Source organism: Trachurus japonicus, chromosome 9, assembly GCF_045865225.1.
Source record: "Trachurus japonicus isolate A0001 chromosome 9, Traja_1.0".
NCBI lineage: Eukaryota > Metazoa > Chordata > Actinopteri > Carangiformes > Carangidae > Trachurus > Trachurus japonicus.
In genome coordinates this window covers 5,648,576-5,675,016 of record NC_140915.1, presented here as the reverse complement: position 1 = coordinate 5,675,016, position 26,441 = coordinate 5,648,576, and the positions used below count along the sequence as shown (strand labels likewise).

General features: G+C 40.8%; 3 protein-coding genes across 3 annotated transcripts in view; 2 read left to right on the top strand and 1 right to left on the bottom strand.

Moving 5' to 3' along the window:
• LOC146980788 (GTPase IMAP family member 8-like) overlaps nt 1-14,962 on the top strand; it is a 49,390-nt gene extending 34,428 nt beyond the window's left edge. Inside the window, exons 3-4 of the mRNA XM_085788007.1 lie at nt 10,985-12,809; nt 14,917-14,962. Of these exons, the coding sequence (XP_085644133.1) occupies nt 10,985-12,809; nt 14,917-14,962 (1,871 nt within the window). The remainder of the gene's footprint in view (nt 1-10,984; nt 12,810-14,916) is intronic.
• Nucleotides 1,651-4,384, top strand: LOC146980789 (GTPase IMAP family member 8-like). The gene is made up of 3 exons (XM_085787934.1): nt 1,651-2,158; nt 2,533-2,777; nt 3,286-4,384. Exons 1-3 carry the CDS (start codon nt 1,651-1,653, stop codon nt 3,952-3,954), a joined length of 1,422 nt encoding a protein of 473 aa, XP_085644060.1. The 3' UTR covers nt 3,955-4,384.
• A 2,635-nt stretch (nt 14,963-17,597) lies between the features above and the next one.
• LOC146980787 (actin, non-muscle 6.2) lies at nt 17,598-22,455 on the bottom strand. The gene is made up of 9 exons (XM_085785777.1): nt 22,081-22,455; nt 20,815-20,939; nt 20,590-20,718; nt 20,082-20,192; nt 19,802-19,886; nt 19,115-19,276; nt 18,821-19,012; nt 18,544-18,725; nt 17,598-18,190 (listed from the first exon to the last, which is right to left on the bottom strand). Exons 2-9 carry the CDS (start codon nt 20,935-20,937, stop codon nt 18,047-18,049), a joined length of 1,128 nt encoding a protein of 375 aa, XP_085641903.1. The 5' UTR covers nt 20,938-20,939; nt 22,081-22,455; the 3' UTR covers nt 17,598-18,046.
• Nucleotides 22,456-26,441: the final 3,986 nt, after the last annotated feature.

Sequence of the window (26,441 nt, the reverse complement as noted above, 5' to 3'; positions counted from 1 at the left end):
TATTAACACAAATATATCACTTACTTCTGCTTTAAATAAAGGACATCAACTAATCAATCAATTAAACAAGTACAAACAAGCAAAGGAAACACCAGACATGACTTTAGGGAAGAAATGCATATCGTCTTAAATGTTTATCGTTTTTAAATGTCTGATTGTAAATTTATTTAATTATGTGTCATGGGACTACGGATGGAAATTAGCTCCCAGCTAAATCCGACATATTTACTGCAATTAAATGTTGTGTTTTCTTGTATGTTCATGAATATGTGAGGTCCCATTTCAAATAAACCTTTAAATAAAATAAATAAAAACATGATTTATTGCTGCAACTCGCTGCTGTAGTTTGAAGCTGGCGGAGATACTTAACAACAGGACAGCTGATTGATCCAAAACTGATGGAAATCTTCACCTGATCGACTGAAGCACAAATCATTAGTAGCCTACACATTCATCCCATTAAACGTGTTCAGTTAGGGTCACCATGGAAACCAGGCAAAGTGAGTTTATAGTCAATTTTCGTTTTTGTTCATGGTATATTTATTGGAAGTTTTTTTTTTTTTTTTTTTTACACATACATAATAAAAGATACAAGATAGGGCCATGAGGGAAATTAACAACAAGAACGACAACAGAACATGCATACATACAAGGAATAATAATAAAAAAATAAGTTAAATAAGAAACATAAATAAATAAGGGGGTCTCACATACATAAATCAAAGCACATTCGAGTGTTGTAATCCGGAAGCTCACGGGACAGGAAGTGGACCACTGTTCACAACCTGCCTTAGAAAATCAGTTCTTTAAGATGTTTTCACGATAAAAGTCTCACAACCTGAACACTTCATTTAATGGTTCACAGCAGAAACAAAGAGTCAATAGTCTTAGTCTGCTTTTACACAGTTTACACAGGAACAAATGAAGCTGAAAACATATCAACAATAACCTACAGGTGAATTTTGTTTCAGTAAGAAAAGGTTTTGAATCTTTAATATTTATGTTTTCAAGAAGCTCAATTCAAATCTACTGTACTATTGCAGAGCTATTTTATAGCAGTTAAAGCCTCTCTGTCTCAATACTGGACAGTTGATGACATCAGGACTATAATTTTAAATTTCTCATTTCATTTAGCAGATAGTTTTTTCTACTTCCTCTGTCCTCCACTATAAAAGCTGTTTTAGTTTCACTTAGCCACATCGTGTGGCAGCAGCAGCAGCAGCAGCAGCAGCAGCAGCAGCAGCAGCAGCAGCAGCAGGTGAGAACTCCTCTGACACTAGACCAAAGTAAATATATATCAGTGCTTTGATGTTGTTGTTCATGTGAAGTGATTTAACACTTGGTTAATTTGAGTTAATCACCAGTTTGTTTGTTTTTATTCCTTTCAGACTCTTGAACTGGTCTCTCAGCATCAGCAGCATCATGACCAAACTGCAGCTCGGACTCGGACCTCCTGGACCAAATGTTCTACTGCTGTTGATTAAGCCTTCTGAGTTCACTGAGAAAAACAGAAGAACTCTGAACTTCATCCTGAGTTTGTTTGGTCAAGATGCTTTTAAACATTCAATGGTCGTCCTAACACATGAGATTACTGAAATGACTGTCACTCTTAATGAACTCCTTCGAGACTGTAGAGGAAGACACTACAAGATGTCAGAAGACAACTATGGATCCTTGATGGAGAAGATTGAAGAAACATCAAATGAAAGTGACCACATGAAACTAAACCTGGTTGTGTGTGGGAGGAGAGGAGCAGGGAAGACTTCAGCAGCTGAGGCCATTTTAGGTCAGACAGAGCTTCATTCAGTCTCCAGCTCATCAGAGTGTGTTAAACATCAGGGAGAGGTGTGTGGACGTCAGGTTTCCCTGGTGGAGCTTCCTGCCTTGTATGGAAAACCAGATCCTACAGCTCCAGCTGTTGTTAACTTTGTCAGAGATAACAGAGACATCCAGGAGCTCTGTCAGAGCTGTGGAGGAAGATCTGTTGTTGTCAACATCAAGGACAAACAGCAGATCCATGAGTTGTTGGACACTGTAATGAAAGAAAGGAACGAATCATCCTGCTACACAAGAGAAACATTTGCACATGCACAGATAGAAAAGATCATAAAACTACAGCATGAGCTCAAAGAGCTGAAGACACAAAACAAGGGCAGCTGTAAGTACTGTACATTAATAATAATAATAATAATAATAATTCAAATGTTCATATTATTTCTGTTTTCATTTACTATCAACCGGATCAATCAAATCGAAGAATACTTTATTAATCCCTGTAGGGAAATTCAGGTGTCTTGCTCACCCAGGCACAGTGCAAACACAGTACAGTACAATAACAGGACAATAAACAAAAAACAGAGGAGAAAGTACAGTACAAGGCCAGCATAGTGTGCAATATAAAAGCAGGATAAAATATAGGTATCTACTGTATGAAGATACTGTATGACATCACATTAAAAATCTGAGTTTATTTAGCATTAAAATGCTGGAACAATGTAACGTGAGGTAACTCCACCTGTTTTCCTTTCACAGGTGATGAAGAAACTCAGAGTCCAGACTGTCTCAGGATTGTGTTATTAGGAAAGACGGGCTGTGGAAAGAGCTCTTCAGGAAACACCATACTGGGAAGAAAAGAGTTTAAAGCTGAATCAAGTCAAACATCAGTCACCAAGTTTTGTCAGAAAGCTCAAGGTGAAGTGGACGGTCGTCCTGTTGTTGTGGTCGACACTCCTGGTCTGTTTGACACAACCTTGTCCCATGAAGATGTTAAAGCAGAAGTAAGTGGTCCGGTCGTTTTCGCTAATGCTGCGTTCCAGGCAGGCTTTTGAAATCGTAAATTACAGCTTCAAGTCACAACTTACGACTTTGTAGCGTTCCAGGCAACCCACTCGTGTTTTTCCGACCTGTTTTACCGGTGAAAGTCACTATAACGGCCACTCGTAACTTCCGACCGGTGAACTCGTACCAGATCGAACTGGTACCACTTCACAGGTCGGAAAAATACGAGTTTCCTTGAACGCACCATAACAGTCCTCGTCCCTACGTCGCCACATTCACGGCGTTCCTTGGCTGCACACACAGCCCTGCATGCCGTTCTCTCTCCTCATTGGATAAAAACTGTAGGATACGATAAAAGTTTTCTCCTGGGCTCAGAGCAGAGCAGAGTGACTGACAGACCCGTGTTTCAGACCAAACACTCTATGTAAGTGATTGTTGTCGGAAGATATAACTATTTAAGACTTATATTAACACAAATATATCACTTACTTCTGCTTTAATGAGGAGATGGTGAAATGTATCAGTCTTCTGGCTCCAGGTCCACATGTCTTCCTGTTGGTGGTACAGATCGGAAGATTCACAGCAGAGGAGAAGGAGACACTGAAACTCATCAAGAAAGGATTTGGGAAGAATTCAGAGTCATTCACCATCATTCTGTTGACTGGAGGAGATAAACTGGAACATGAGAAGTGGTCCATTGAAGAGTACATTGGAAAGAAATGTGATGAATCCTTAAAGAATCTGATCTCTGACTGTGGAGGAAGATACCATGTGTTTAATAACTATGATAGACACAATCACACACAAGTCAAAGAGTTGAAAGAGAAGATCAACACCATGATGAAGACAAATGGAGGAAGCTGCTTCACTAATGAGATGCTGCAAGAGGCTGAAGCAGCAATACAGAAAGAAGTGGAGAGGATCCTGAAGGAGAAGGAAGAAGAGATGAAGAGAGAGAAGGAACAATTAGAAAGAAAACCTGAGAAAGAAAAAGAGGACATGAAAACAAGAATGGAAGAACAGAGAGCAGAAATTGAACGAGAGAGAAAACAGAGAGACAAAGAACTCAAGGAAATGGAGGAAAAGATAAAGAAGGAACATGAAGAGAAGAATAGAGGACAGGAAATCAGAGAGGAAGGAAAAGGGAAACAGAAGAAAAATATTATCAAGATCTGAAAATACTACTTGAAACTTTGGACAAACAGATTCAGATGGAAAAGGAGGAAAAGAAGAGCGTGGACAGAAAGCTAGAGCAGAGTAGAGAGGAGCTGAAATTAAAACAAGAGGCCTCGGAGAAGGAACAAAAAGAGTGGTGGGGAAAACAAAAACAAGATGAACAGAGACGACAGGAAGAACAGACAAGAATTCAACAACTTCAAGAAAAGTATGAACAGGAAAGAGAAAAATATAAGAGGAAAGCAAAGGAGGATATGCTCAGAAGAGAACAGGAAGAAGAACAGAGAAAAGAATTAGAGAAAAACTATTAAACAACACTGGAGACTCTGAAGAAGACGAACGAGGAGGAGGCCAGAAAGAAAGCTGAAGAGTTCAATGGGTTCAGAGACAAATACACCAAAGAACTGGTGGCTGAGAAGGAATCACACAAGGAACAAATGAAAGGCAAAGATGAGAAATACGACCTGTTAAAGTCACTTTCAACCTACACTGAAAAACTAAAGAGAGTAAAACATCAACAAGAAATCAGAGACTTAGTGAAGAAAATTTCACAAAAGAGAAGACACCTGAAAGAGATCATCAGTTTACTGGATAAACAGGAGAAGGAACTGGAAGAGGAGACAGATGAGAAGGAAAAGGAAGATCTGCAGAAAAGACATGAAAAACAACTGAGTGACTTGATAGAGAAACATGTGGATAAAGAATCAAGTTGTATACTTCTATGAAAGATGTCACACAAGTTTCACAGCCTTTGTATTCTCTTCACTCTTCACCTGGTTTAGCAAGAGAATGCTGTAGAGAGTAATATGGAAATAGAGAAAGGGAGGGAGGGGACAGACCTGCACTAAATACTTCAGAACCAGGAGTTGAACCATCAGTCTCCTGCAGTCCCCAATTTCCTGCTTCAGAGCTTCGTATACTCAAATGGGACAAGCTGCAACCACTCACGCATCGTGTTTGGTCTGACATCTACTACCGCATGTTACATATAGGATGAGATATCTTTGTAGTCAAGTACTTGCAACATTTTTAAATATGTGATAATAATCGTAACAATACTGGTCATAATAATTTTAGGAGAAATTGCACATGCCGACTGGCCTCAAGTTTATAATAAATAAGTTGGTAAATGAGGGGGGGGCTGTGTGGGGTGTGTGGATGGTATAGAGGCCTGTAGCAATACAAAATCCAGTGCATAGTTCTTGTAGTCGGTGCGTTTGAGAGTGTTTTGGAGTAGTTGTGGATGTATGGGTAGTGGGGGTTAAAGTGCCAAAGTTTGAAGTTAAAAAAAGGGGTTACCATGTAGTGTAGCAGCTATAAATGGATTGCTACATGGTTGGGTGCTGACCCAAGCAGCGAACAATTACAATCAGGATGAAAAACAAAACAGAGTAACTAAATGAGTAAATTAATGACTGGATTACCATGTGGGGGAGCAGCTACAGATGGGTGGGTGGTAGCCCAATCCATAACCAGTAAATGGTCAACATCAAGGAGCAAAGGAAAGAAAAGAAAAGAATGAAAAATAAAAAACGAGGAGAGGAAGGGAGGGGAGGGGTGTAGTTTGGGTGTGTGTATGGAGTGTGAGTTTGCAACGATGCAAAGACAGGTCATATATTTTCAAGTAGAAATTAATAGTTGGTAATTGATTCGAAGAGAGGGAAAGGGAGGGGGGAAGAGATGGAGGGAGTGTAGAAATCGAAAAAATAGAAAAAAAATGGTAATAATAATCATCAGGGGAAGGGAGGAAGAAAAAAAATTTAGTTGGTTGATACAGTAGACATAATTGAATACAGTAGAATATCATCAGGTGAATAAGTAGTAGGATAATTAATAACAGTGCTACATAATGACATGATATGGTTACCTGAGATTACACATTAATTATGATCACAAATTTGTCTGCTTAGTAGCCACTTTTTTAAGTTTGCTTTGAATGTGGCATATGTGTCACATTCTCTTATCATGGAGTGTTCATTTGATTCATTGGGTTCTTCTTTCTTTAATTTTTCATGTATATTGTTTTCAGTATAGGATCGTCTCTGCTTCAATGTTCTTGTTGGAATGTGTTTCTCAATATGTTTTTCATTGTTATAGTTGCCTTTTTGTGTTGTCTACTTTGTTTCTCTCTCTTTTATAATATGTGTAATGTGTACTGCGGTTGAATGGTTTTTATGTTATTGGGACTATGGACGGAAATTAGCATCTTGCTATAATCCGGCATATTTACATGTTATGTCCATTAATGTCCACTGTCCCATTCAAATAAAGTAAAGTAAAAGTTTTCTTTTTTTACTTTGTGCTGATATGACTTATAACAAATCACAAATTAATTCAGCCTTATAAAGACATTTGATTAATTGAAAGAAGTTTGATTGTTCATCGTTTTTCTTTTTCTTTTACTTTTTTATTTTTTTTTCCTTTGATCATGGTTATGAACAGGATGTTTGAATGTTATTCATCCAGTTTTCACTGCAATAGAAGCAGAACAAATCCAAATATTAAATATTAAAGATGTTATATTACCCACATATGTAGTCAAATGAATGAAAATTAATAAAAGCTCAATTACGGTGCTCTATCTTTTCAGCTTGTCAATCTAATACACACACCCTTAATGATTACCATCTTTAAAACCTGATATCTCACTATTTAGAGGATTATTTTCAGATGGACCAGCACTGTAGCGGACCCTTGGTTCCCAAAGAATGAGGCGGAGAATTTCATACGGGTGCTTAAGTTTATTGTTTATTGTAGCACCGTGAAAACTATGCAGAGGAATATACAAAAAAAAACAAAGTAAAAAACACTTCACTTAGAATTCCCCAACACAGATTCAAAATGCGCCAAACTTATCACCATCCAAATAAAAAGAGCCAGACAAGACTTACGTTCTACCCCATATCATACATAGAAAAATAAATATATACAAAAACAAAAACATGCACTCCCTACAACTGTCATCAATACCCTACCTTCTATTCCTGCCTATCCATCAAATTCTATAAAACACCCCTGCTTCCTTTAAATAACATAACAAAACTCTTATCTGTGCTCTCTCACTCAGTAAAAGGCTTAAATGTATCTGGTCTCCTCCCTTTTATACCCTTCTCCCTCACCAAGAAACCCGGCCACTAGATGGCAGTAATTCACTGACATTTACAAGCACCGTGAACAACAGGCGTGACTGTTCAACACTGACACCACACTGGGAGGTGGAGTGATGTTGCAGCTGAAGCAGTTCCCATACGTATTTTTACTTGATCGTAACGCCCATGTTCACCGACATTTTGAGTAGGAAATAGTTTTGTTTCCCCGTAAAAACTCATCTTGAATGCGTGGTTTTCTTTCTTTCTCGTGTATTTACACATTTATGCGACTTGAAAACCTGTTTTTTCGTCTGGACTACAGGGAAAAGACGACGTAAAACTTTACTTTCACTTTCGGGCAAATGAAGGAAAAAGGCAGGTAAGTGAAGTTCATGACCAACACTCGACTTAACATAAAGTTAATCTAACATTAACTTAATATAAACGGGATAGATTTAGTGGAGATAGATCGAGACTCTGTATTATAAAGTCATTTTATCGTCAGGAAAACTGACCGTGTGTGCGCGCGCGTGCGTCTCAGTTTAGTTAGATGTGAGGTGGGGGCAGGTCGTTTTTAAAACGGTGCGAAAAAATGATATAAAAGAAGAATTAATTAACATCTCTCAACTGTGTGTGTGTGTGTGTGTGTGTGTGTGTGTGTGTGTGTGTGTGTGTGTGTGTGTGTGTGTGTGTGTGTGTGTGTGTGTGTGTGTGTGTGTGTGTGTGTGTGTGTGTGTGACAGAAACAGTTTGTAGAGAAAGGAGAGACATCTAAAACTCTCAGCTCCTGGTTCTTTCCTGCAGCAGGAAATGGCCACAGTCAGAGCAGCAGTAAAATAATGACTGGAAGTTTCTAGGCAGAACATTATGATGTTTCAGTGAAGATGACTTCTGACTAGTGATTTTTTGGATAAAACTATGAGGTTTGCGTGTGTTTTTGTCAGATTTGAAAAGTTTCTTCAACATATTACTGTGTGTATACCTGCACATAGACGAGCACCTGAAACTCTGGAACAGGAGAAAAAGAGTTGAATCATAGATCAATAAGTGGCAGTGACCTGTAAAGTTTGTGAAATCATTGATAGTGAGGAACATGTGACAACAGCCTTTGATCCCTTTTGTTCTTTTGTGTTTTTATTGTTTTACAAACTGACAGTCCGGCCTCCAGCTGAGCTCCTCCAGGTGTGTCCAGCTCACTGACAGCATGGCAGCAGCTGCAACATCTGGTGAGTACGCTGAGATTTACAACAGATACAGTAGGCCATATACAATAACTCCTGTCATTTATTCAGAGGCACATTGTTTTTGTTGTGTTAAAAACAGCTTCCAATGTAAAACACTCAGTCCTAATGAGAAATGAGAAAAATCCTATAATTGAAAATATTTTTTTCAATGATCCTCAAATATGTTTCAAACACTTGTGACAAATCTTTATTGGAGGCTCAACAGTGAACAATAACTTTGATTAGTCAAAAATCAAACTGAATATCATATGAATATCAATAATAACCAGTTTTTCAGTTGATGAATAAACCAAATGTAAATTTAAGAAGGTGCTCGCTTTTGTTTTGTTTTGTTTTTTTAATGTGATGAATCTTTTCTGACATTATTATAATTGTTGTTGTCATTATTAATAATGGTTGTGTCATGACAATAATGCTTATACCATAGTTTTTGTTTTCTCTTGTGGAGGGTAGCTTAGCTATAAGAAGAAAATGTAGGACAGGCAGATAAGCATGTGCTTCTGCCTCATGCTCATACCAAATTAATTCCCTTTTTTTATGTATACATGAGAATGTGTAAATTGTTACAATTTTCTTTTTTCTTTATCTGTTGATACTGAATACTGTATTCTGTGTGGTGTCTGAATAAAAATGCAATACCTGGCAATATGTTAAGTTTTAAATACTAAAACTACTGTTGTTTCTGAATGTTTGTATTTCCTAAAAACTCATATTGTTCTGTTTTCTTCCAGAGGAGGAGAGGCAGAGGCCTCTGAGCCACAGCAGCAGCATGAACTGGCTCCCCCCTAAAAGTGAGTTACACAGCTTTGACATTTCAGCATTCTGCAATTTCCCGCTCCAAACTATTGTTACTCTGACAGACCAGTCAACCTGTAAGATTTGTCCTCTGGGAGGTCAAAATAACTGATGTTTTAGTACCTGAAATGCAGAAACTTTCCATGCACTTCTTACCCTACAGTAGCTACCATATGTACCACAAGATAACATAGATAGGGCAGCATAAGCAGAATAACCCTACAGGCTTTCTAAGCTTACATCAAACTGGAGAAGAATGCAGGCACATTAAACAACAACAACAACAACACCTGGAATGGCAGCATTAAATACAAGTACAGCAACAGCTCCACCGCTGTGAACGGTACAGAGTGTTTCAAATGAAAGGAGAAAAGACTTCAAACTCATCTAAGCAGCGAGGGTGAATGAGTCTGGGTTGTTAACAGGTATTGAGACGTCCCTGGAGCCTTTATAGGGGAGACTGGGTATATATAACTTGCAGAGAGTGTTCATGGTAGGGTTCTCAAATTATGACACAAATCCCCTCATTTGTCCACTACAAATAGCAATGCCTTAAAGCCTCAGTATGTGGTATTGGGGCTAAACCGTGACATCCAGCGTTCAGATTCTAGATTGCAGCGCTCACTCGCTCACCCCTCCCATCGGCAAAGTGACGGTGGCTTCCGAGGACAAACACGTTTGCTGCTAACTGATAACAATCTTTGACCATTTACATCATTTTTTTTAGCATTATTATTTTTTTAATACACGTGCAGACTTCCACTCGTGCCTTCAGTTATATTTCACAGCAAAAAGTTACACAGGAGGACTTACAGGATGTGCCAGTTACACAGTGCAGTCCTATGAAGGAAGATCAGAGGACAACTGGATCAGCTGTAACAACGGCTCTGCAGCCGGGTCAGCTGCAGTTCCAGCTGTCAGAGGAGCCTCTGCTGTCCCTCTCTCTTCAGCCTCGTGTTTGGCTGCACTTTGTATAACAACAGGTCAACACTGTATGATCTAGCTGCTAAAGCTGCTCAGCTGTAGAACTGTGTGTGTTTTGTAACGGCAGAAAAAAACAAAAACAACTACGTCGATCATCCTCCGGGCACAAGCCGAGTAACAGACACTCAATAGAGCGTTTGAGCTCCAAGTTTGTCCGCTTTCGCGTAACGTATTCAAAGATGGCGATGCAACATGGCAGCCTCCGGTGGGTGCACCTACCACCTACTATATATTATATACATTGTATATATTTGTAAACAACTCATTCTGAGCTACGAGACATCTTTCATTTGTATGCGGTTGTGATAAGACTTTGGTAAATACGTATTTATGAAAGCAATATTTGATTTTTGCTAATTAAAGCCAAATAAGCTACATACTGTCCCTTTAAAGATATAGTTCAGCGTTTTTGAAGTGGGGTTGTATGAGGTACAAATGCCCTTAGTACACTATATGCAGTAGACAGGTCTCTTTGAGCAGAGCTTTCTCAAAGAACAGATTCTGGTAATACTGATGAATAGTGTACACCGATGAATTGAAACCTTCAGCAGGAGGTCAGAAGCAGCTCATGTATAATTCCAGGAAAGATGGTTGACACTTAATAAAACAAGAAAGGTAAAAGGTGTTACAACCATCCCCACCGCAGTCAGTCATTGTTTGACCAGCTGCACCAGCATGGTGGTTTTGAAATGAACATCGATGACACTACTCACATTTTACAAGAACCTGCTCTTCAATCTTACACAAGTTACCTGATTTGAACTTCAACTGTATCAGTACAAATCAAAATATAGACTTGGTCCAAAACATTAGTTTCTTACCTAAAAAAAATTTTTGGTTCTTGTGACCCCCCAAACCACAAATATCAGGTGAAGTTCAATGCTAGTTCATCTTTCCAATTCACTTTTTTCCATTTCAGTGTCTGAGCTGAGGGTTGTTCTGCTGGGGAACAGCTGGTCTGAGAGGAGTTCAGTGGGGAACTTCATACTGGGAGAGACCAAGTTCAACACTGAGGAAGAACCAGACTGTTGTCAGAGAGAAAGTGGACTATGGAAGAAGAAACAAATAGTCCTCATCAACACTCCAGATCTGCTGCATCCAAACATCTCTGAAGACAAACTGACAGAGTTTATAAACAACTGTGTGAGTCCTTCTGATCCTGGACCTTATGTGTTCCTGCTGGTTCTACAGCCTGAAGACTTCACTAAAGAACACAACCTGAGGCTCTGCAGAGTCCTGGGACTCTTCAGTGACCAATCATTTGATCGTTCACTGGTTCTGATATCAACACCCAGAGAGGAGAAGCCAGGCTTCATGGAGGAGTTCAGGCGTCATCCACCCATAAAGGACATGATTGAAAGGAGTAGAGACAGATACTTGTGGAGGAAGGATCTTGAACCTCGAGAGCTCTTAATACGTTTGGGTCAAATTGCAAAAGAGAATAGTGGGCAGCATCTGAGCAATAGTGAGGATGTTTTTGAGGATGAAGATAGAGGCTTAGTCATGAGACAAATGGGTAAACCTAACAAACCAACTGCAGTTATACGAGTGATTCCACAAATCTCACAATTGACCCCCCCACCTGCAAGTGACCACATGAAACCAGCTTTAAACCTGGTTCTGTGTGGGAGGAGAGGAGCAGTGAAGACTTCAGCAGCTGAGGCCATTTTAGGTCAGACAGAGCTTCATTCAGTCTCCAACTCATCAGAGTGTGTTAAACATCAGGGAGAGGTGTGTGGACGTCAGGTTTCCCTGGTGGAGCTTCCTGCCTTTTATGGAAAACCTCAGGAGGAAGTGATGGAGGAATCACTCAGGTGTATCTCCCTCTGTGATCCTGAGGGCGTCCATGGCTTCATCCTGGTCCTACCTGTGGGTCCCCTCACTGATGAAGACAAGAAAGAGTTAGAAACCATCCAGAACACATTCAGCTGTAGAGTCAATGACTTCACCATGATCCTGTTCACTGTGGAGTCAGATCCTACAGCTCCAGCTGTTGTAACTCAAAGCAAAGACATCCTGAAGCTCTGTCAGAGCTGTGGAGGAAGATCTGTTGTTGTCAACATCAAGGACAAACAGCAGATCCCTGAGCTGTTGGACACTGTGGACAAGATGAGTGTTGAAGGATCCAGGTGCTTCACTAAGGACATGTTCACCAGGGCTCAGATGGAGATGGTTTCAAAACTCAGAGCTGAACTTCACGATGTCAGACAGAAGAGTCAGATCAGAAGTGATGATGAAAGTCAGAGCAGAGAGCCTCTCAGGATAGTGCTGATTGGACGGCCTGGAAGTGGGAAGGGTGCAACAGCAAACACCATTCTGGGCAGGAAGCATTTCAAACCCAGAATTGCACCAAAACCAGCAGTCAAGTGCTGTGAGAGGGCTACAGGAGAGATTGATGGACGACCTGTTGTTGTGGTCAACACCCCCGGCCTGTTTGATAAAAATCTCTCTGAAGATCAAATAATTCAGGAGCTTCAGAGATGCATCAGCATGTTGTCTCCTGGACCTCATGTGTTCTTACTGGTTCTACAGATTGGGGGCTTTGCACCAGAGGAGAAAGACTCTGTGGAACTGATCAAGAAGGTTTTTGGACCAAAGTCAGAAGATTTCACCATCATCATATTCACCAGAGGAGACGAACTGGATGATCGGCCATTTGAGAGTTACATTGATGAGTGTGATCCATTTGTCAGACAACTAATAAACAACTGTGGAGGAAGATATCAGGGGCCTCATTTATCATTGTGGATACACCTTTTTTTACGCCATTTTCCCCTCGTTTTGTGCGTACGCACTTTTCTCCGCCAAATTTGGGATCTATCAAGCCAAAACCTGACGGGGAAAAGTGCGGAGATTTACACCCATTTTGACCCTGGCGTACGCCTTTTTTGAGGAACAGGAGGAATTGGCGACACCGTTGCTGAGTCAGAGAACTGCAGTGTGAGAGGGAGAGAGGAGCGGAGCGGAGTAGGCTACATTTAGAAGAGCACAGTAAGATTTTTTTAAAGTAGCCTAATTGTGGTAGTGGTGGACCGTTGATGCTGGCAATCCAACCCGCTCTATAATAACACTAGGCTTTATGTTAATTGATAAACAGAGCGGATTGTGGATTTTGCTTTTTTGATTAGGCTATGTGTGACGTCTGACAAGGATCAAACCATCCAAGTTTAAAAACACATCGGCAGCAGCGCACACTGATGCAGCCTAGACTGTTATTAATCTGTCACCTGAGTTAACGAGGTGCACGTGTGTTTGGAGCTGACGAGAGAATAAAGAGCGAGACAACGCGGCCCTGAGGAGGAACAGTGAAGGACTCAGCTTTATGGAAAATGACCTAAACCAAGTCCAGTAGAGCTGTAACTGTGTAGTGGAAAGGCGTGCAAAGTAATGGTAACTATCGTCCTGCTTCCTACATTGTTTTAACATCTAGGTAAAAAGAAAAAGAAAAAAAAGATTTTCTGGGATAAAGGGGCAGATTACATAAGATTATTCTTCCTTCTGCTCCCTTTTGTTGAGATTTGGGAGGTTTTTGTTTTTATTGTAGCTTATTAAAATGCAAGATCATTTTTCTGACTGATTTATTGCCCCTATCTGCTTTCGGAGAAGCGGAGAAGTTCCGCTTCTTTCCCCCGTCCTCCGCCCGTTGTCTCCGTTGTCACTTTGTTGTCACAAAAGTTGCCGAGCCACAGAGAGCACATGGCTAATTAATATGCACGTGCTGACCATATATAGTTGTATATAGGCGTTCCGGGGGCGGAGTAAGAGGTGTGTTCACGTGTGCACCATTCTTGAGTCCTGTGTGGTTTATTGCGGAGAGTTGTGCGTACGCACAGTTTGATTGATCTGAAAAAGGTGTAAATATTTCGGGTGTACGCCATTTTCGTCTTTTCGCCGTACGCAAATATTTAGTAGCAGTTTTACACCCTCTTTGATAAATGAGGCCCCAGGTCTTTAATAACAAAGATGAAACAAACCACACACAAGTCCCTGAGCTCCTGATCAAGATCCAGAACATGGTGGAGAAAAATGGAGGAAGCTGCTACACAGCTGAGATGTCTGAAAACACAGAGGAATTCACAAAAATACTAGAGGAGAGGATGAGAAAAGAGGTGGAGGAGATAAAGAGAAAACATGAGGAAGAATTAAAAATACTGAAAAGGAAAATCAGTGATCAGAAAGGAAAAACTGAAGAAGAGAGAAAACTAAGAGCAAAGCAGCTCAAGGAGAAAGATGAATGCATCAACAAGGAGCGTGAAGGAAGGAAGAGAGACCGTGAAGATGATGAAAAGAGATGGAAAAAACAAGAAGAAGCTCTACGACAGGATTGTAGAAGAAAACTGGAAGCTACAGAGAAAATAGTTCAATTAGAAAGAGAGCAAAAGGAAACTGCTGAGAGGAAACAGGAGCAGATTAGAAAAGAGACGAAGAAAGAGCGTGAGGCCTGGGACAAGGAAAAAAAAGACATGTGGGAACGCAAGCTTCAGGACAAGGACCAGAACCTGGAGGAGCTAAAAATCAACTACAAAAAGCTTGAAGCTTCAAGAAGAAAATGGACATATATTTGTTTGGTACTGATATTGTTGCCGTTTGCTTTATATGTTGTGTTTCTGAAGTAGGCGTCAACACTAACCCTGGAGAGGACTATAAAACCAGAGATCTTGCACTTTACTCAGAGAAGTTTGGACCCACTTCTATTTGCATGTAGTTTTATCAATCGGCTCTCCTGAAGGGTCCACCCTCCGTTTTTTTTGTTTTTGTTTTTTTTTAGTCCATTTTAACTTTTGCTTTTATTTGCAGGTTATTGTTCCTTAACATATAGAATAAGCACAGACTTTATATCATTGTGAAAAGGTGTGGCAAGATTGCAAGGACCAGTTTTGAAGAGCTTTCTGTTTGACCAGAGCCGTGACGAAGGCTAATGCCAGAGTCACTCTCTTTTACTGCCATCTGGTCATAGGAACTCTCCTCCAAAGTGTAGAACAAAGAGTTTAACAGAGTTTGTCCCAATTACCATTGGCATTTTAAACAGTTTAATGGGATCTATTTCTTAAGGTGAGACACTAAGGCGTTGTTTGTTTATATGGTGTTGTTTGTACAATTGTATGGATGTGCTGCTGAAATTATGTATATACAATATTACTTTCGTTACTGTTCAGACTAAACTAACTGTTACTACTCTTTGCCAGCTGCACAAGAAATTGCCTCATGAATCACAGTTTTAGAGCTTACAGATGATTTTATTTCATGTTTTTATGGTGATTCAGAGTAATTGTGTTGAGATAAATTGTTTGAACTTGCCTACTTGATCTGTTTGTTTTAATTTTGTTACAACTTCTGCTGATCACTAGGTAATAAGTCCATCCATGATGCATGAGTCAGAGTCCTTCTACCAATTAGCAGAAGTTGAAACACAATGAGAAGAGACACTTAGGTTACTGTGTGAATATTAGATATATATCTAAACATACAGACGCATTCACACCTACCAGTGTTGACATGTCCATGTTTACTTTGTACAGTACAAGAAAAAAATCCTGTTTAAAAGTCTGTCTCTGTATGTAACTGGGTGAGACCAAAGAACAATTCCCTGTCTTGGATGGACAATAATTTTTTTCTAGTTCTAAATGTATGTTTAGGCTTTCCAGGGACAAAAAAAGTGATGGAATCAGCTAGACTAATGCTAAGCTAACAATAGGCCGACATATGATCAGTCTGCAAAACTTCTAAGGTCAAGAAGCAACTTAAAGGGATAGTTCACCCTAGAATTATATTTCGCTCATTATCTACTCACCCTCATGTTGACTAAGGGCTGGAAGAAGTTTCAGATTCCTCCGTGGCTTCTCTGAGTTACAGGGGGTCTCGGCATAGCAGTGCATGTCCATATAACGGTTGCAAAGGGACACCGGAGCTCTTCGTAAAAAAACACACACAAAAAAACATCCAAATACCTCCATGATGCTCGTATGTAATGTCCGTCTTGTGCTGAAACCCCAAATTGCGTAATTGTCCCGAAAAAAATTAAATAAGTCTATATTTTAAGCTTGTTTGTAGCGGAAGCTTCTCGAAGCTCCTCTTCCTGGTCCGTCCAAATCTCGCGTGATTTGCGCCGGCGTCAGCATGCGTCAGTGCGGTTACTGCGAATCACGCGAGATTTGGACGGACCAGGAAGAGGAGCTTCGAGAAGCTTCCGCTACAAACAAGCTTAAAATATAGACTTATTTAATTTTTTTCGGGACAATTACGCAATTTGGGGCTTCAGCACAAGACGGACATTACATACGAGCATCATGGAGGTATTTGGATGTTTTTTTGTGTGTGTTTTTTTACGAAGAGCTCCGGTGTCCCTTTGCAACCGTTATATGGACATGCACTGCTATGCCGAGACCCCCTGTAACTCAGAGAAGCCACGGAGGAATCTGAAACTTCTTCCAGCCCTTAGTCAACATGAGGGTGAGTAGATAATGAGCGAAATATCATTCTAGGGTGAACTATCCCTTTAAGGCCCCAGCCTGGTCCGTCTCTTTATTGTGTCCCCAGAAACACTTGTACCTCAGTTGTTGTCAATTTGTGTTTTTTTTTTAAATTCCAGTGCATTGAGCTCTTAGTAGTTTTGTGTATGAAAATACAATGTTAATGTAAAACAATATTAACACATGTAAAAAAAAAAAACTATAATTTTTAGATATTTTTTATGATACAGTTATATGCATTTGTTGAATGTCTCTCTTCAGAAGAGACATTGGGTGATGTTCATGGGAAGAGTGTGGATGTTGTAAATACACTGGGGCTTTCTAAAGCAAATTAACTTTGATCAGTGAAGATGGAACAAAGATGGACAAAGTTATTAGACTATATAAGTAGAAAAGGTCACAGTCTGTATTTGTCAGTGGTGTTGTGATGTTTTGTCACAGTTGCATAGAACTATTTCATTAGCTTTAAAATCATAGCTATGGAGTCCCCTATTGGTCAAAGGGAGGAAAAGCAATTACAATTTATTGTGTAGCCCATGTTGTATGTGCATAGACTATATTCAAACTTTTCAACACTAGAACCAAACCCAATATCACTGAAAATGTCTTTTGGAGGATCAATTGTATTTTGTCTTAAGAACCTGGGAAAATAAAACATTTTTGCACCAAGGGGAGATGAATGTTATGACATTTTGTTCACTCTTGTCTGTTTAGTTTTGAATAAACCATGCAATCACTAAAAAAAAAAAAGACTTGCATCTTTTTGGTACTGGTTACCGGATAAAGTTAAGTTGATTTAATTGTAAAAATTGAAAATCATGTTAGTATTATTGGAAAATGTAGTCATTAAGAGTTAAATACCACTAATCTTAGAGCTTTGTCCTATCCTGTGCTGTCATAGCAAATATGTAAAGTGAAACTCAGCATCTCATGAGGTTTGAGTAAAGTCTTCATTCAACTCTTGAAACTGAGCTTGAAGTTTTTCATTGCCTTCCTGTGACTGGACATTAAGTAAACGGATTTTTAGTGTTAAACAGCAGCAAATGACGACAATACATTAGGTGTAAACATCAAATGTTGGCATTTTATTGAAAAGTATAAACACTGGTGGAGACACAGCTTGACTGTCAGTAACGGAACATAAGCAGAAAGCTGAATGTTAATGTGCAACTTAAATGCAGTGGATTGTCAGAGAGGTAGAAAGACATGGGTGGAAGAAGTTCAGTGATGATAAAGTTTGTATTCTGACCATCAGTAGTTTATCACCAGAGGAGTGAAAGCTGTGAATGGAGTTACACTAACATACTGAGAAATGTTTGACGGGAGGCGGCGGCAGGTTCAGATTAAGCTGCTGAAACATTAAAATGTTAACAGTCGCTGGATTAATCCTGTGAGTGGCGTCTCACATGTTTCAGTCTGTTCACAAGATGAACCAGAGACTTCTCCAGGTGGATGGAACAGTCCGAGTGTTGGCTGCTCCTCCGGCGGACGACAACACGGACCTTTGGTTTTTAGAAGCACTTGCGGTGGACGATGGCCGGACCGGATTCATCGTACTCCTGCTTGCTGATCCACATCTGCTGGAAGGTGGAGAGGGAGGCCAGGATGGAGCCACCGATCCAGACGGAGTACTTCCTCTCTGGAGGAGCGATGATCTGCAGGAGAGAGGAGGGGAAAGGTAAGACAGGAACAGTGATCCAGGATTCACAAATACAGCACAGCTTCAATTCTCAGGTTGATAAAGCTGAAACCTCCAGCTCTGAAAATCCAAGATGGTTTTCAAACAACTGGAGAACTGAGTGCTGCAGAGAAACACTGCTTTGTAGCCAGTTTCACTTTGTAAACAGAAAAATAAACAGCTGATACAGTTTTTGTATGAAATGTAAGTAGGTTGTATGAAATGTAAGTAGGTTTTGAGAAATGTTTAAGTGACCATGTAGGGTGAGTTACTCCCACATGCTTCTGTCCTGACAGCTTCACCGCCACTGATCTGATGAAGAACCTGTACCTTGATTTTCATGGTGGGTGGGGCCAGGGCAGTGATCTCCTTCTGCATGCGGTCAGCGATGCCGGGGTACATGGTGGTACCACCGGACAGCACAGTGTTGGCGTACAAGTCCTTACGGATGTCCACGTCACACTTCATGATGCTGTTGTATGTGGTCTCGTGGACACCGGCCGACTCCATTCCTGGAAACACAGAGAGTTATTTTAGTGCTGGACTGAACCTGCAAGACCAGAACCACCACCACAAGTATAATTCAGGGTTGAGGAGCATCACAAACCGATGAACGAAGGCTGGAAGAGCGTCTCAGGGCAGCGGAACCTCTCGTTGCCGATGGTGATGACCTGTCCGTCAGGGAGCTCGTAGCTCTTCTCCAGGGTGGACGAGGAAGCTGCCGTCTGCATCTCCTGCTCAAAGTCCAGAGCCACGTAGCAGAGCTTCTCCTTGATGTCACGCACAATCTCACGCTCAGCTGGAGTTCAGAGGTTTGAGTTAGAAAACGACACAAACACTTAAATCTCACATAATCTGGAGCTCTTCAGAGGTAAACGTCAGTGCGTTTGCAGGTTTGTACCGGTGGTTGTGAAGCTGTAGCCTCTCTCGGTCAGGATCTTCATCAGGTAGTCGGTGAGGTCTCTTCCAGCCAGGTCCAGACGGAGGATGGCATGAGGCAGAGCGTAGCCCTCGTAGATGGGCACAGTGTGGCTGACACCGTCACCAGAGTCCATCACAATACCTGCAAGAAAAAAATCCAATTAGAAGAGAAACTCCTTCACCTGTCACAGATCAACATTAAAGAGGAACCTTCCTCCCCTAGAGCAGTGGATAATATTATACATCATAAACGATGTCATGATTTATATACATTTGTGTCGTTTACGGACGTCGCGGTGATGCAGAGAACAAGAGCTGACACCGGGGCAGCAGCCTCAATCTTGCATGGTTGGAGATGCTAGGTGAACGCAGAGAGCCTCCATTCTCCCTCGTAACAAGTTAAGCCATTTATTAAACCATCACAATTACTCCAAAGCAGTTTAATTAAGGGAAAACTGTAGCATAGTTGAGCTACAAATCCTGCATAGTTCCTCATTAAAGGCAGTACAGGAATGCACTTGGCTGTAGTTCCTTTCAATGACCACTAGATGCTCCCAGAGGACCAATTGTTGAAGAACTGAGCTTCCATGTGAAGTGTTTTTAGAAGAAGGAGCTCTATGAAGAGGAGATGTGATCAATTTTAGATCTTGGAGCATTGAGTTCTCACCTGTGGTACGACCGGAGGCGTACAGTGACAGGACGGCCTGGATGGCCACATACATGGCAGGACAGTTGAAGGTCTCGAACATGATCTGGACAAAAGAAGGATGATGGTCACAAAACAAGTAGTAAACCTGACAGACCAAACTGAAACTTGTACATACACGGGTGCTGCTCAAGACTGTAAAGCTGCTGTGAACCCAACAGATTTAGTTGGTTCACTTTCCAGGATTTCTGACTTGATCTGTATCAGTCCAACTCATAGGTAATGGTCAGTCTGAACAAACCTGTGTCATCTTCTCCCTGTTGGCTTTGGGGTTCAGCGGGGCCTCGGTCAGCAGGACTGGATGCTCCTCGGGGGCAACACGGAGCTCGTTGTAGAAGGTGTGATGCCAGATCTGCAGGACACAATGGTCGGTTAGAAGATCAAACCAAAGATGCTGACTTCATGTTTACAACAAACTACAAACTCCAGATCAGATTTGGTGCCATCGAACCATTCTGAGTTAAAGGCCACTGTGTAACATTTAAAAATTCTTTGAATATTCATAACTACCATCAAGGGTTCCTTCAAAGTGTGTGCACTTCCCCAAACTGTCTTTCCTGTTTGCATGTTCCCTAAAGGCCACAGTAGGTTCTACCACATTTTAAAGGGGTGGGGTGCAACCTCACCACCAGATGGCACCAAATGCTTCAATGCCATTTTAAAATTGTGTGGATGGTGTATACAGACAGTAATTTCTCAAGACTGTTAAGGTCTCCAGCTGTGAACTCGTCAACACAAAACATCTGTACCTTCTCCATGTCGTCCCAGTTGGTGACGATGCCGTGCTCGATGGGGTACTTCAGAGTCAGGATGCCTCTCTTGCTCTGGGCCTCGTCTCCCACGTAGCTGTCCTTCTGTCCCATTCCCACCATCACTCCCTGAACACACCACAGCAGCAGTCACATTACACACTGCCTCAGCAACATTAAACTGTCCAATGGATACATGCAGAATGTGGCGTTCAGGTTCCTTACCTGATGTCTGGGGCGACCGACGATGGAGGGGAAGACGGCACGAGGGGCGTCGTCCCCGGCGAAACCGGCCTTGCACATGCCGGAGCCGTTGTCAACAACGAGGGCAGCGATGTCATCGTCCATGTCTGGAAGGAAACAATCAGAATAAACAAACAAGTTGACAAACACGTTTACCATCAACCTGTTTCACTGTTCTTAGATCAGCCCTCGACTCTCCGACCTGTTCAAACGTCTGAATGTTTGAGGAATAGTGTCAGACTGCTTCTGTTTAAGTCACTCAAATGTAAAAGTAAGGAGGGGCATCCAATATAAAATATTCAGCTTTAAAATGCACCTTTCACTCACAGGGTGCAACTCAAAGTGGAAGAAAAAGGTAGTAAAAGGGGAAATCAAAAACAGGGAAACTGAAAGCCAAACAAAAAAAACCTTTAAAATATTTAAAGATTTCTCCCCTAATCAGTTTCAGTGAAGATTTTAACAGTAAACTTTGGGAGGTTGAAAACTTTAGATTTCAGGCTTGTAAAGTTGCAGTTGCAGCTAAAAACAAACACTTATATTTTAATAGATTAATGTGAACTGTTGAGTCAAGGCAGCTTATGAGGTTAGAGGAATGTTTAAGTGTCTAAGGGGGGATGAAACAGGAAGCAGCCCCTCAGGACATTCACATTTAAATCTCAGTTCATTCACTCAGAAAGCAGCCAAATAACTAAACACTCAGAACAAGAGACAGAAGAAAACATTGGGAATAATTCTGATAAATAAAAACCGATGATGACATCATAAATTCAGTTCAATTTACTTTGGTTAAATCATCAAGACACAAACTAATAAATCAGAAACTTCAACTTTCCCCTCATTGATTAATTTTCCTGAATTAATCTGCTGCTTTAAACTCTGATGTTCTCAGGTGCCATTTACCTGGATGTGCTGATCTCAGACCAGGTTAAAGACACATGAAGAGAACCACACCCGTTTTTTTATCACTGTTATTGCTGTCGTTTTGTTATTATTATTATTTTTTATATAGCAGTAAACCTATTAAACCTGAAAAACGAAACTTATCAGAAAGTCCAGTGTTAAAAAATAAACTTCTCTGGACATTTTAAGTTTTGTGGATGAAACTAAGACTTTTTAAGAGCTGAAATATAAAAATCCAGCTGCTGTCACACACCTGTAGTGACTCAGTGTTACACCTCCAGCTTTAGTTTTTTTTTTACTTTTCCGGTTGAAACAACTGTAAAGTAAAATCAGATCTCAGCTTCTTACCTGTGCAGGTGAGTGTCGGTGTGTCGGTCAGGTGTTGGAGGTGTTCTGCCCCAGACGCGCTCAGGTAAATGCAGCTTCTCCAGTCAGACCGGACCGGTTTTATTTGCGTTCGCGGGACTGGAGCTGGCGTTGACCATAAAAGGAAACGTTCCCTCAGCTCGCTCGTGATTGGCCCAGGTGAGCATGCTCTTCCAGGTTGTCCAGACTCGCGTCCTGATTGGCCGAGGCCGGCATCTGTCAAGGTGGGAGGGGATGAACTGGGTGAAGGTCTGTGCTACTACACCTCCACCTCCTCCCTCCCTCCGTCTCCATCACCTCGAGTGAAATGATGGATTCTACCTGAGCAGGAGTCGAGCTCTGATTGGTCCGTCACACAGGCGGGTTTCAGAGAACAGGAAATAAAAGCACAAAGATGCAACAACACAACCTCTTCACTCTTCAACCGTTTATTTATCAACAGCAATGCACAAATATCTTTACAGTAGTTCTTTACTGTCACAAACTGGACTGGGGCCAAATTAATTCTAGGTAAATTAAGGATTTTTTATTATTTTACATTGAAAAATTTACCCAAGTGAAAAATATTATTTAAAAAAAAAACGAATTTAAGAGTCTCATTCATGTCAATAACAGTGTCAACAAACCACAGATCATCAGTCATACTTCCTGTTTGTTTGTATGTTTGTGCAATAAAAAAAACTTAATTGGAACAGCTTCAATTATTCACAAATATAAACAGACGTCCCCAAATGTTTCTTTTTTTTTTTTAATCATCCATCAAAGTTTCCTGTTTGTTGCTGTAGTTTATAATCGGCTAATGTGCTGATAACTGATTGATAGGTTAAGTAATTTAAAAATACAAAACTAATCTTGATATCAAACAGTTGTCTGTTTTAGCTCTTGGATGTAAATGTTAGAATCTTTTCCTAACTGATCAATTTATTCAGAAAGCAACGTCCAGATTAATCAATGAAGGATCCCTGACTTCATCAATTAAGTCCATACTTCATATTCATCTCTCAGATTCTCATACAGTGGAATTACAAAGGCTTTTTGTTGTTGACAGTTGTTTACTGGTGTGTAACGCCGCAATATGAAATAACGCTGCATTATGTAATAATGTAATAAATCTTCCAGTTGGAGCAGCAGAGCAGAGGTTTGGGCCTCGGTGTTGATCTCCAGGTTACGCACTGCAAAAACTCAAAATCTCTCGTCAAAACGTCTAATTTCTAGTCAAAACTAATCTCTTTCCACTTAAAATAAGACTCATCACCTAAAAATGTACTTGTTTTTAGATAATTTTCACTTGTTTCAGACAAATTTTCAATTGAGATAAGTAGAAAAATCTGCCAGTGAGAGCAAGTATTTTGTGCTTGTAATAAGAAAGAAAAACTTGCTCCACCATCAGATTTTTTCTACTTATTTCAAGTGAAAATATGTTTAAAATAAGTAAAAAAAAAAAAAAAAAAGTGTCTAAAAGAGCTACTTTTTAATGTGATGAGTCTTATTTTAAGTAGAATGAGATTTGTTTTGACTAGAAATGACATTTTGACTAGAAATAAGAAATATATTCTTGGTAAGATTTAGAGTTTTTGCAGTGCAGGACGTCTGTCTGGTTCTTCTCGCCGCCCGAGGCCATGTTCAAATCTGATGTCAGAACAAAAGCTGAGAAACCTTCTCAGTGTTTGCATGAAGCTGCGACTGAATCCTGCAGATCAGGACCAACGACGTGGTTTCACCTCAGCTGGAGTTTCTATTGTCTTCTATTGTGTTTTAAAGTCACCAGAGAAAGAGAAGTGACAGTTGGTTTGTTTACATGTAGCTACAGTTAATTGTTGCTACAGTGAAAGCTCAAATTAGACGACTGTCGTTGTCCCAGTTTAAAACTCGTTGGTGTTGATCTGAACCTTTATGCTCGTTGGTATTGGATGTTTTTCCAGTGACAACATGGATTTTACAGCTCCACGTTTCCTACTCGCTGTAGCTCATTAGTGAATTCTTCTTCCCTGCTCTCCTCCCACCGGAAGCTGCCCCCATCAGCTCTCCTTCACATTTCCATGTTTCCATGTTTTCTTGTCTGTAACAACCTCTATTATACGTCTGTCCATCCTGGGATCCCTCCTCTGTTGCTCACCCTGAGGTTTCTCCTGGTTTTCCCTGTTAAAAGGGTTTTCTATGGAGTTTTTCCTCAGTGGATGTGAGGGTCTAAGGACAGAGGATGTTGTTATGATGCCATGTGAAGCCCTTTGAGACAAACTGGTTGTAAAAAAAACGGTCTATACAAATAAAATTGCCTTGCCTTCTTATTCTTCAAATTCTGTTGGACTTCCTGTGCAAAGGACAATTACAGTCCTGTTTAACATCAAGGAGCGACTATCGACCATGAGTTGGTCCAACTGAGAGGAAGTTGACATGCAAACTGACACGTTTGCATGGATTTAAAAGTCCGGTTTTAATTGCATAAACACAACGTCATTGAATTTGAACAGGAACAATCATCATCAGTCTTTTAGAGGATTTGACTTGAAGGGGGGCCGTGGTTATTTTCATGGTCAGGTTCCTCTCTCAGATTAGTCTTGTAGGCCCCTGATCTTCAAATCTACAGTTTTACCAACGACTCAACGCTGGTTCATGTTGCTGAGCTGCTTCTGTTCTTGTGTCCACACCAGAACCAGAACCAGAACCAGAACCTTAACTGTCTGTTTATTTAATTCTTCAACCGATTCTTCAACTCGACCCACTCGTCTGCACTCAAACACTTGATTTCAAATAATCTTCATGTTTCTGCAGCAGAGCAAAGAATCTTTTTTTAGGGATTTCACCATTCTACCTGAAGCTGCTTTTCAGATTGCAGCAGGCGGGTCCGACTCCTCGCCAGGTGTGGCCCCGCCCCCTCTGTCATCAGACCACAGCTGCTCCTGTCTTGTCCTTGTATGGACTTCAACGCAGCTGAAATTCCACCAAACGACACTCCTGCTGCGTGTGGATGAGCTTCAGTCTCACACACACTGTTTTCATATCGCAGCGTTCACCTGAGAGGGTTCACTCACCTGAGCAAAAGCGATCCAAAAGAACATCTGAGTTTTTACCCAAAGACATCGTGAGGCTGCTTTTCCTTATAAGGACTGAGCTGCAGCTGCTGCAGATGTGTCCCGATGTGCTGCTGTTGCACAGTTGATAGGGGTGTTATTATGGCATTACATATAAAACATTTTTAAAAATTTTCTATAAACGATGCACAGATGAAAACCGGCCAACTTTGACCAACATTATTGAAACATGTTATTCATAAAGTTTTGATGCTTAAAGTAAGTTTTTATATTTGTTTGATTTTATAAAACATGTCATTTTCAGTTTAAGTGTCAGTTTCTTTAAAGACTTTGCCTAAAATCTGCCCCTATTCATGTTTAGGGTGTGGATGCTGCAGCTTTACTCTTCACTATTGTAGATTCTGACTTTTTTAATTGCTTTAATGCTGTTTTTTTTTTTATTTTGTCTTTATGTTTCTGTGGTTTCCGTGTATTTAGCTGCTTCTTGCCCTGTCTGTCCGTCCTGTGCAGGCTCTGACTGCAGAGAGGTGACAGCTCCGGTTTGCCTCGGCACGCAGCTTCACATCTCTGACCCTGTGTTCGTCGCCCTGCAGTCGGGCTCAGTCGACATTGTCCACATTCCCCGGCTGGTCCGGGCCTGTCGGTGCAGCCGGGGGAGTGTCGGCCGGCCTCTAAAGCCTGCAGCTGATTTACATGCAACTTACACAGAGACCAAAAAAGGCGAGAAAACAGAGGAAACTTCCTGACTGGGCGGATGTCACACACTCTGTGGGAATCCTCTGCCTGCATGTGTGTGTGTGTGTGTGTGTGTGTGTGTGTGTGTGTGTGTGTGTGTGTGTGTGTGTGTGTGTGTGTGTGTGTGTGGACTCTAACACTACAGTGATCAACATGCAGAGACTTGAACCTGCAGCAGAGACACCACGTCGGCCTTTATCTCTGTCACAGTCACAGTCTGATGATGGAGACACGTCGGTCGACAGAGTCACTCCAGGTTTCTGGTTGAGTTTAATGGAAATGAGCTGAAACCAACAGCAGCTGAGAAACAAGGAGGACAAGTCTGTAAAGTGTGTTTGAACTTTATTTGAACACAAAATAAGTCAATCAGGCTTCACAGCACTTTAAAAACCTGTTACACAGGGAGTCATGTTGTGATTCAGTTCACAACTGATTATCTACAGATTATTTTCTCATCATTTCATCTATTGTCGAATGTTACAGTAGTTAAAAAGAAAGTAAAAGGCTCGCACACCGCAGGGCTCCTAAATGCAGTCCATTTATTATCAGGAACAATGTAAGAAGAAACAAAAGCAT

What these genes read in the sequence shown, in the direction of transcription:
- LOC146980787 (XM_085785777.1), bottom strand. Translation starts at nt 20,937, where the DNA reads ATGGACGATGACATCGCTGCCCTCGTTGTTGACAACGGCTCCGGCATG. An exon ending in TCGGTCGCCCCAGACATCAG is followed by an intron (nt 20,719 to 20,814) that starts GTAAGGAACCTG and finishes TGGTGTGTTCAG; the next exon opens with GGAGTGATGGTGGGAATGGG. An exon ending in ACTGGGACGACATGGAGAAG is followed by an intron (nt 20,193 to 20,589) that starts GTACAGATGTTT and finishes TGTGTCCTGCAG; the next exon opens with ATCTGGCATCACACCTTCTA.
- LOC146980789 (XM_085787934.1), top strand. Translation starts at nt 1,651, where the DNA reads ATGTCAGAAGACAACTATGGATCCTTGATGGAGAAGATTGAAGAAACA. An exon ending in GACACAAAACAAGGGCAGCT is followed by an intron (nt 2,159 to 2,532) that starts GTAAGTACTGTA and finishes TTCCTTTCACAG; the next exon opens with GTGATGAAGAAACTCAGAGT. An exon ending in ATGAAGATGTTAAAGCAGAA is followed by an intron (nt 2,778 to 3,285) that starts GTAAGTGGTCCG and finishes TTTAATGAGGAG; the next exon opens with ATGGTGAAATGTATCAGTCT.